The sequence below is a fragment of the Sparus aurata genome, chromosome 11 (assembly GCF_900880675.1).
Source record: "Sparus aurata chromosome 11, fSpaAur1.1, whole genome shotgun sequence".
NCBI lineage: Eukaryota > Metazoa > Chordata > Actinopteri > Spariformes > Sparidae > Sparus > Sparus aurata.
In genome coordinates, this window is record NC_044197.1 from 854,916 (window position 1) to 865,924 (window position 11,009).

General features: G+C 43.1%; 2 protein-coding genes across 2 annotated transcripts in view; one reads left to right on the forward strand and one right to left on the reverse strand.

Moving 5' to 3' along the window:
- Nucleotides 1-1,847, reverse strand: part of patj (PATJ crumbs cell polarity complex component) — a 94,324-nt gene extending 92,477 nt beyond the window's left edge. Inside the window, exon 1 of the mRNA XM_030433556.1 lies at nucleotides 1,774-1,847. The gene's annotated coding sequence lies outside the window, so the exon portion shown is untranslated. The remainder of the gene's footprint in view (nucleotides 1-1,773) is intronic.
- A 501-nt stretch (nucleotides 1,848-2,348) lies between these two features.
- tm2d1 (TM2 domain containing 1) lies at nucleotides 2,349-9,886 on the forward strand. The gene is made up of 7 exons (XM_030432231.1): nucleotides 2,349-2,514; nucleotides 3,773-3,846; nucleotides 4,330-4,438; nucleotides 4,711-4,802; nucleotides 7,098-7,171; nucleotides 8,449-8,587; nucleotides 9,549-9,886. The coding sequence occupies exons 1-6, from the start codon at nucleotides 2,381-2,383 to the stop codon at nucleotides 8,557-8,559; spliced, it is 594 nt and encodes a 197-aa protein (XP_030288091.1). The 5' UTR covers nucleotides 2,349-2,380; the 3' UTR covers nucleotides 8,560-8,587; nucleotides 9,549-9,886.
- Nucleotides 9,887-11,009: the final 1,123 nt, after the last annotated feature.

Here is an 11,009-nt window from a genome sequence, read left to right on the forward strand (position 1 = left end):
GCTTCATGTACAAAGAAACAGCAGCTAGCAGCCAGCAGAGTCGTGTGACTAAACCAATCAATGTTTCACTGATCAATCGAGAAAATCAGCAGATTTTTTGATAATGAAAATTAACACTAAAACACCACCTATTACATGTATTCATTTGCTGTATTTGTTCACATTTATGCGAGTCACAAGTGTTTGATAACCATCAAAAGTCAAACAAACACTTGTGACTGTAAATGTACAAGTGTGGACATGAGCAGATATATTGATTAGGAGCAGGCAGATTATGGGGTCAGGGCCCATATTCAGCATTTTCTGTCAGACTGCAGTTAAAATAAACTAATTTTAAACTGTGCTACTTTGGATGTGATGCAGCTTCCTCACACACAACGTCCCGCCCACAGCACCATCTGATTGGTTACACATCACAGTTAACAGCCTGTCAACACCAAGTAATCCCAATCTGCAAAGTAACTAGTTCCTAAAAATGGAAATGCTTAAGTAAAGTAAAACATTGGAAACTTTGTTTAACTTTAAATGAACATCAGTCCCAGATATCAGTAATCTGTCTCCTTGATTTCTAATAATCGGCCCCACATATTGATCAGACATCGGTCGCCCACATGTTGATCAGACATCAGTCAGACTCTTTGTTTCTATCTGTCTTCTTCTGTCTTCCTGTAAATGGTTCTGTGTGTTAGTGAATAGCTCAGAGCTCAAACATATTCAGTTCACTGTGATATCAAACAGAGATACAAACATATCAAATCATCATTTTGCTTTAATCAGAGTGAAGACTTAAATGTTTCTGAGTATCAAAACTGTTGATGAATTGTTTCAACAGTAGGAAGCAGCAGACCGCAGCTGAATGATCCTCTGTGAGTCTCCACATCCTGTTTCCAGTCTCACCTGTACAGTTTGTGCTACACCTGCTCGTTTGAACACAGTACACGCCTGAAAACATGGAACCAGGTGAACTTCCACATGTGTGCACACCTGACGTCTTTCACTAACATGGCTGTTTATAGGGCAGCTCCTCTGTGCTGCGTTCAGGTGCCTGTTGGCCTCTTAGCTCAGCGTTCATTAGCATGTTGACACAGTCAGCTTATCAGCACACATGAGGGAGAGCAAACTTCCCCACATTCCCCAAAACCTTCACATGAAACAACGAGACACACACCGAGATGAAGCTCTCACCGACACGCAGGGCTGTGATTGTGTGCGGCAGCTCACCTGTGAGCTCACCTGAGAAACCAGGAAGTGAAACTGAGCAGCTCAGATGGGAGGGGATGAGACGATATGTAGAAACTCATCAATAAATTCACCTGTTGGCCTTCATATCGAACATATTCTCAATGTCTGTGTTAAACAGAGTCTCAGAGTGTCGGAGCTGACAGCAGGTTCAGCTCACGACAGGTGCATCAAACTTTTAAAAAAGGAAGAAAAAAAACTCTTCAACCAGCTGCGACGTGTGAAAACACTCGTTATTATTTAAGCGACGACATCAGACTGAACTTGTCGTTGGTTTTATAACCGTTAACAGACTCAAAGCGACATTAAACAACTTCTCCTCCATCAGCTGAGAACTAACAGCAACACAGCAGTTCGCTAACAGTTGGCTAGTCGCTACTAGCATGCTAAACGAGCCCGTTAAACAGCGCCTGGCAAACCTCGGGTTGTGTTATAAAGTGCGGATGAACAGTCGGATGTTGTAGCCGCAGGTCGGTGAAGAATTAACAGACTACAGGCAGAATTAAAAAGGTTTTGAACTGGAGTGAAACTCACATGAACTGGATCCAGTTTGGCACTAGTGTCGCTTTAATGGTGCGTTCGAAAACTGTCGGAAATAGAGGCTCTCAGCACATGAAAGTGGTTTGGATTGACGTGGAAAACTTGTATAAATCCCTCAATAACTGTTGAGCGAAGAGCAAAGAAATGATGATGATAAAATCGTCTTCTGGAAGACCGTATAAAGTAAATGTGTTGGTTGCTCAATTCTTTGTTATATACATTTTAACACATTTTTCCACAGTGTTTTGCTTTACGTTCCCTCTTTCACTATAAATACACCTTTTATTTTAATATTTTTTTTGTAATGAAAAGACATAATATGGACACAGGAGGATCATTTGGCGTATGTTAACAGTTTTTAAAGACAGTTTTTGAGTTCGGCAGTTCGTTCAAGCCAACTACTTTATAAATGTACCTAAAATAACACATACATATACGTGTTACTGAAATAAAACACTTTAGTCGTACCATGTACTTGTAAGACTAAAGAGTTAACATCACCGCTTGTTGGTTTTTCTATTATCATGCGCTTTAGGCGCCTAGAATTCCCATTTTCCAGATGGCCCTGAATGCATCATCCTGTCACGTGACAGAGTCAGACATGGCGGCCTCCCGGAGACGGCTGGTGTGTTTACGCTCCGGGATATGGAGCTTCTTATTTTACTGTGTTTACTCTCACCTGAAGCTCGTCCTGGCGGAGGAGGCGGACAGCTGCGACAACTTAAGACTCGGACAATATCCTTTAATCACTGTTTCTGTATACAACTCACAGCTAACAGGAGACATGTCGTCGCTAACGTTAGCAGCAGCTAGCTTAGCATCATTCAAAATCTAACAGTCTGCAGATTAAACTTTAACGTTTCATACATGAATATCAGCTGTGTGAGATACAGTATCGCAGCTGATGTTGTGTTACGTGTTGTTTTACGTCAGGACAGTGATCTGCTGTAACGTTACAGATATGAAGCTGTGTGAAGGTTTATAAATCATTTAGCAAACGGAAGTCTTTTAATCTCTCAGATATTATTTTAATCGATCGATAACTAACTGTAGCTACACATCGATGACACTGTCATGTACAGTCCAGCTTCACTGATGTCTCTGTTGCGTTCAGTGTTAATCAGTGAGGTCAATATAAAGACTGTGAACCATCACTCTCACCCCTCAGCTGTAACCGTCTCTATATTAAAGGGATATTTCGGCCTAAAGTGAATATTCAGTGGTTCTGTTATTGATACATCAGGTCAGATGTGATCACAGTGATCTGATCAGTCCGTCAGACAGACAGGAACAGCTATATTATAGATCCACTGAACACAAACATGTCAAACTTTGAGCATTTTCAACAGAATAATTACAATTTTGTGTTTATTTTGTTGGAATTGTTCCTTTAATGTAGTAACAAGAGACAAACTCTCCCAGGAGCTGATGTCATCTGTGTTCCAACTTTATAATCAGCTGATGTCAGAGGAAACAACCAGCTGCTTATTAATGTTTTAAAGATGCATTAGGTGGGTTGTGACATTATAGATAATAGCACGGTAATATACGCACATCATAAAGGCTTTCTGCAAACAAATCTGCTTACAAGAAATTCCAAAACATTTTAAAACCCACATAGTGTTTACATTATGATCGCAGTTTGTTTCATCATCACAATTGTTTGACTGTGTTGCTTCATCTCACCTGATATTTAATCATCTCGTCCTCGTTCCACCTGCAGATAAAACTGTTTGTTGTAATGATACAAACATGACTACTTTTAAATAACCTTGAAATACAAATTGATGTTCAATAGCATGATGGGGAAGAAATTGACGACTTTGAGGGCTCAACATTTTGGATTTTAATTTAAAGTCAAAAGAACATCTCAGTTACTTCCTTCAGGAGGAGGCGGGGCTACGCTGGTGCTGCAGCAGCTCCTGTCAGTCTGTCCTGTTGTTTTGATGTCGGGTGGCTCAGCAGCTGGTTCAGACTCCTTCACTCTCCTCATGTATCTCTGTAAAGATCCGAAGATAAGCGAAGAAACTCAGGAGCCGGAGACCTGCAGTGGCACGACGGCCTGGGGTGAGTGAGACACTGCGATGCCACGTGACGTCTCTCTGACAGCCGTGATGGTTCTGATGTTTCATCTTCATCAGTCTGTGGCCTGAAATGTTTGTGGACTGAAGAAGCTGGAGGAAAGATTTTCAGTCCTGCTGGAGATATTAAAGAATCAGCAGACGGCTCAGTTCAGACGGAGGAGGAGATGATCAGTGAATTGTTTCTGTGTGTTTTTGTGTGTCCAGCACAGTTTCTATAGGATCTGTTGGTGAGAGAAGCTTATTGCTGAAGAACCCTTCGTCCAATTTAAGATATTAAAAATTACAAAGACAAAATATAAAAGATGAGATTTAAAAAAGAGCCAAAAATAGAAATAAGCTAACAAGACTGAAATCTGTAAACCGGCTTCTGTTCCTCTGATCAACTGACTGACAGCTTCAAGTGTGTGTGTGTGTGTGTGTGTGTGTGTGTGTGTGTGTGTGTGTGTGTGTGTGTGTGTGTGTTCAGTGGAGTGCCTCCCAGCTCCAAACATCAGCTGTCGGCTCTCTAACGGGACGGAGTTCAGGTTCAGTGGGGAGGAGGTGGGCTTCAACAAAACCATCCCCTGCAGGAACGTGTGAGTGCACACACACACACACACACACACACACACACACATACACACTACACACACACACACACACACACCAGCTCCCTGTTGAAAGGAGAAGCTGTTGGCTGCAGGGTTGTATTATCAGATTTTTGTTATTTCATTTTACAACATTTTAACTGGATTTTGACAAAAACATTAACATGAAAATGATTCTCACGATCTATTTTGATTGATTATGATAACTGTGATTGTCTCATTGATTAGTCTGATAATAATGAGTGTTTATTTCCTCTCAGGAGCGTCTATTCCTACAAAGTGGCTGTAGCTTTATCGCTGTTTCTCGGCTGGCTGGGAGCAGACCGCTTCTACCTGGGATACCCTGCTCTAGGTACACACACACACACACACACACACACACACGAACACACACACACACTCACACACACACACACACACACACACGAACACACACACACACACACAGGTACACACACACACACACACTCTCTCACACACACACAGACAGGCACACACACACACATGCACACACGCACACACACACAGACACATTCGGCTTCGACAATCTCACTAACATCAGAAGAAATGAATTTTTTTTCTGAAATTTAAAATGTTCTTGCTCGTGCACAAACAGTTTTTCATTTATAGATGGTTATCAAAAAACAAAAAGAGACTGAAGATAATCACCACAATTAATAATCTTTATTTATTTATTTGTTTAATCTTAATTGAGGTAAATGAATCAGAACGAGGTCGCAGAGAGTCTCAGAGTGTTTCCTGAAATCTTTGTTGGCACTTTGTTGTGGTTTTAGGAATCAGTTTAAACCTTTATGACACTCGATCAACTGCGAGTTTATCATTGTGTCTAACTTCAGTGGATCACAACACGTCTGCAGACTCTCTGCTCCAGGATGAGACCGGACCTTCTTCACCATGACGATGACTCGCAAATCTGTGTTTTTGGACCAGCTGCTCTCCGTAACAAACCTTTACTTTGTTGTAACGCTCATTATGAAATGGCTGAGATGCCCCGGCGCTCGACACGGCCCTCCCTGTCATGCCAGGACATTATAGTGCACTGAAGGTTCAGTTCCAGACCAGACAGTAACGCTGCTCAGTCGTGTCCTTCCTCACCATCACACAGTCCGATCACAGAATCACAGAAACATCAGATTCGGTCTGAATTCAGCTTTAAACAGGATTTCTCCTCCTGCAGCTGAACTCTCAGGCGTCGTCCTTTAACTGTTTCACTGCTTCTGTGGTTTTGCAGCCTGAATTCAGATGGAATTCAATTAGTCTTTGTTTGTCACTGATCTACACGCAACAGACCATAATAACCCAAAGAATAACAGTTATGATTACCACAACAAGGATGAGTTATTATCAGCAGCCTGAGGTGGCTCTCATCCTTCTTTTAATGAGACACCTGCAGGAACACAAAGGCTGCGTGTGTTGTCGGGGGGTTTGGATGGACGACAGCTGCACTGACCAACACCTGGTCCGATCTGGCACAGGTCGGGCCGGGCCGAGCCAAGCTGAGCCGAGCCAAGTCAGATTTCTTTCAAAAAAATAGATTTCACAGGCGGATTGTTGGAGAGCGTCACAGAAACAGTCACACAGACACAGAGAGGAAGAGAGCGCGAGGTTTAGCAGCGCAGACTGCTGTGAGCGCCTCCTGCAGGCTGCAGACGTCGTTACAGCCGCATCACGCTCAGACGACCTGATGGAGCCGAACACGCACAGTTCATCCTGCAGGTGGCGCTACAGGACAGAGACGGAGTCAGGCCTGCTGGGTTCATCCTCTGGAGAGCAGGAACACAGAAGCTTCATCAATTCAAACAATGTGTTTATTTTGCTTTGTTCACGTTCAGGCTTCAGACATTCAGAGTTTTATCTCTGATTTTTTTACTCTTTATTAGATATCAAACGTAATTTTGAGAAACATCGAAGGCTGATTGATTTTTCCTGATCAATTATTTTGCACAGTGTTTTTCTTGGTTAGTTAATTAAAAGTCCAACATTTTTTCAGATGTCTTGTTTTATTGACTCAGTTCACTGAGATCAGAAGTTCTGTTCAGTCGAGTCGTCCGCTCTGAACTGGAGACACGTTTTCTACACAGTGAGTGTTTAATAGAATAATAAGAACAATGTGAATCTAAACTTTGGAAACAGTTTTTGAATCTTGATTGATTTCAGACATTTTTCTTTTAAACGTGTTTATTGCTTTTTCACAGAAGGATAAACAAACATTTACAGCAGGGTAAACATTCATACAGCTGGTCCTGTAAGTGTAGTTCAAATAAAGTTTTATTTAAATCTGACCAACCAAATTTGTACTAAACTGATGAAAATACACAAATGTGTGTAGAAAAAGCAGAAGTTGTGCTTGCAGACCCCTCAATCACTGTGGAAGATAAGTAGTTATTAAGGAAAGTAAGTTACAGGCAGACAAACCAAACAAAGACTCCTGTACCCTCGTTACGCATTACGATACAAATTCCTCTGACACTGATGTAAGTTAACAAAGAACATACCATAAAAAAAATTAAAAAACACACACAAACATAAAAGCCAATGATGTCAGATGATTTCAGACTTTTACTCTTTGTTTTAAATTGTCTAAGTTTGTTTCTAATGTGTAACATCGACTCTCTGTGTCTCTCAGGCCTGCTGAAGTTCTGCACTGTTGGTTTCTGTGGAATCGGCACTCTGATCGACTTCATACTGATCGCCATGCAGGTGAGTCACAAACCAGACAGGTGCTGGTCCGGTACTGGCCAGGTGCTGGTCCGGTTCTGGCCAGGTGCTGGTCCGGTACTGGCCAGGTGCTGGTCCGGTTCTGGCCAGGTGCTGGTCCGGTACTGGCCAGGTGCTGGTCCGGTTCTGGCCAGTCTGTAATATTATGACAAAATCCATCTGCTGTTGAAAACATTTTTATGAATAAATGTTGGTTTGTTTAAAAACAGCTGCTGCTGTTCATCTCAGATCATCTGTAAAGATACAGAACACACACACACACACACACACACACACACACACACACACACGCACACTTCTTGTTTCATGTCCTCTTTAAGAGTGACACCTGTGATGAAGAGTTCCTTGTTTCCCAGAGGATCCATTTCAGCGTGGCGTGCGGCGGCGGAGCCTCATATTTTAGCGGCTAACTGCCCGGCGGGGGGACGACCGGCGAGCCTGATGAATAAACAGGCGTCGACCTTCTGATTATTATTTACGTCCATCCGTGGCGCAGCGCTGCGTCTCTCTGAGGTCCTCAGGATGAATGATGCTTCCAGAAGTTCCTAATGGACTCTGAGAGGACGGAGACAGACGGATGGAGCGAGGGAAACGGGAGGTGAAGGGACGAATCGCTCCTTCCTGTTCAAACGTTTTAGATAATAGAGGCTGGAGATCCATCACAGGAAGGTGTGGAGCGGACCGAGCGGCGATGGATGGTCAGACTGAACGTGATGCTTAATGGTCGGCCGTGTTTGACGGATCAGGGATTTTAAACCCAGCTGTTAATGTAAACATTGAGCCAACGGGCTGGGAAGTTATTTATCTGGTGAGAAACGTTTGAGAAATGCTGAAAGCTTTTATGAAAATCTCACCAACAATAAGGCTTCAACTCACGATTCATTTTCACACTCGATCAGTTGTCGAGTCCATAAACTGTCAAAATATGAAGAAGTTTATCAGTTTGAGTCGATTCAGAGCTGCAAGAATCAGAACGATTCTGTCAGATTAAAGTCTGTTCTGTTCTGTGACGTAACTGATCATCTGTGTGTGGACAACACAAAACATCTGAGGACGAAACACTTCAGCACATTTTAGAAACAACTGATCGATTGATCATCAGAAGTCCCGTCTACTCTCAGAGGTGATCAGTCTGATCAGGATCCTGGTTTGTGTTCATCTCCCACCTGTGTGTGTGTGTGTGTGTGTGTGTGTGTGTGTGTGTGTGTGTGTGTGTGTGTGTCAGACGTAACCTGTGTCACGTGTTCTGTCTCCTGCAGATCGTGGGTCCAGCTGACGGGTCGAACTACATCGTGGATTATTACGGCGCCCGACTGACCCGCCTGTCCATCACCAACCAGACCTACAGGAAGCCTCACCTGTCTCTGTGAACACACCTGGACACGCCCACAGGACGCTGTGAGTTCAGAACAGACTCGAGATTAGAATCAGAAACTTCTGATTGTTGTGACGCTCTGAAACACAACTCACAGCTAATGTTGTTAAAGGAACAGTTCTCCCAAAAATAAAGATTCAGTTCTACTCTGCTGTTTTACTGTGAAGCTCCAGAAATGTTTGTGTACTTAGAAGCTTCAGACGACTTTCATCATCATGGAGGAGATGATGAATGAGCTTTAGTTTTTTGGAGAACTGTTCCTTTAATTTTGGCACCAAAGTCTCTTCAGTGATGTGGAGTTGCAGGAAATTCTCTACTCGTCTGTTTTAATCAATACAGCCGTCGATACAGACTCAGTAACCAGCTACTCCAACCCTGAAACTACAACCCGCAGTGTCCTTTAAAGACTCGAGTCCATTTCCTCCCAGAGTGCACGGCGTGAAGCTCGCGCTGCTAATCGCTCCTGAGCAGGTCCAGTAGAACAAGAGAGAAACAAACAGAACAGAAAGACTGGACCTCCAGATCCTCCCAGCGGTTCAGAACGTGTCAGAACTGATTCAGAGTTAAACTTCACAGTTCAAGGTCACGCACACACACACACACACACACACACACACACACACACACACACACACACACACACGCTCCTGTCTGAGCACAGATCAGTTAAATATCAGAGTGTAAAGTCAAGCTGAGGAAAGTCTCTGAGGGATTAAAGCAGCGGCACCAGCAGGAGTTCGATCCGGTTTTGTCTCATTTGAAGTCGTCGAGCGTCGGCAGGATTTTTCTTCTTTATTTGTGTTCTGGACTTTGTTCCAAGTGGCCGCAGCGGCAGCCGGAACCGAAGGTACAGGCTTCTTACTCGGGTCAGTTACGGAGCAGCACGCAGACTGTTAGCATCAGGCTAGCTGCTGTGCTTTGGTTCTGAGGTGGATCCAGGTCCAGATCCATGTTTGTCTAACCGTCTCTTCTCTCTCTCCTCAGGTCGACACACCGACTCTGAACACATCAGTCCGAACAGCGAGAGAATAAACGTGACATCAGGAGTCATTTAAAGGATCATTCCGCATGTTTTCAGCCGGTTCCTGCTGATCAGTCAGAATCATCATCATTAAATTGATCTGCTGACAGGTTTCACTTATTGAATCCACTTGTGTTCCTGTCACGTCTCTACCTGCACGTCTGTCCAGCGGCGCACTCTTCTGTGTGCAGTGTTTGTTTTATTTAAAATGATTCTGTTGTAATAAATTATGATGTTTTGTCTTTAAGTTCTGATGTTTTTCCATGAAAAGTTGTAAATAAAGTTTCTTTACTTGTGAATCTAAGTTTGACTTCTATTCCACAACATTTATTCTTTTAATAACTTCAGTTACTTTACAGATTCAGATTATTAAAAGGTAAAAAGATGATTTATTATTATAGGTTAAACCACTGATGGTTCATGATGTCATTAAAATGATGAACACATTAATGCGTCTTATAATAATAATACAGTCATTTATTTCATTTCCAAATGGGCAAATTATTCTGCGTAACGAGCACTTTTTGGTTATATAAGTCAACTTTGACCCAAAAGCATATTGTAGTATTGCAATATTGTTATTTCACTCAAAATAATGTAAGAGTTGTTTAAATAATGGGATTTTCAATATCCAGTGAACACATCACAAAAGATTGACAAGCTATCTTGGACCAATCAGAGATGACAACACATCTATTCCCGCCCCCCCGCTCCCGTCGTGTGTGTGTGAGGCATCGTGTTAGAGCGCTGATGCTAACACGGTCGCTGAAAACACTGAGAGCTGATGAGTATTTACATTGTAGATTCTCACTGAACGCATCACAACTATGAATGAACACATATGGAATAATGTAGTAAACAAGCTTCATGAGGTCGTCACCTGGAATGGTTTTCCATCAGTCTTCAGGAGTTCCCAGAGGTGCTGAGCACTTGTTGGACCTTCTGTCTTCACTCTGCGGTCCATCTCATCCCGAACATCTGGACTGGGTTTAGGTCAGGTGACTGTGGAGGCCGGGTCATCTGGCAGCTTCACTCTTCCTGGTCAAACAGCCCGCACACAGCCTGGAGGTGTGTTTGGGATCATTGTCCTGTTGGAAAATAAATGATGGTCCAACTAAACATGAACTGGATGGGATGGCATGTTGCTGCAGGATGCTGTGCAGCCGTGCTGGTTCAGTTTGCCTTCAGTGTCCCCAGCAAAGCAGCCCACACCATCACACCTCCTCCATGCTTCACAGAGGGAACCATGCACGTAGAGACCATCGTTCACCTTTTCTGTGTCCCACAAAGACACGGCAGGTGGAACCAAAGATCTCAGATTTGGACTCATCACACCAAAGCACAGATTTCCACTGATCTGATCTTCCTGGTCTTCCTCTCCTGGGCCGGTCCTCATGTGAGCCAGAAGAAGGCAAGAAAGTCTA

What these genes read in the sequence shown, in the direction of transcription:
- tm2d1 (XM_030432231.1), top strand. Translation starts at nt 2,381, where the DNA reads ATGGCGGCCTCCCGGAGACGGCTGGTGTGTTTACGCTCCGGGATATGG. An exon ending in GACAACTTAAGACTCGGACA is followed by an intron (nt 2,515 to 3,772) that starts ATATCCTTTAAT and finishes CACTCTCCTCAT; the next exon opens with GTATCTCTGTAAAGATCCGA. An exon ending in TCATACTGATCGCCATGCAG is followed by an intron (nt 7,172 to 8,448) that starts GTGAGTCACAAA and finishes TGTCTCCTGCAG; the next exon opens with ATCGTGGGTCCAGCTGACGG.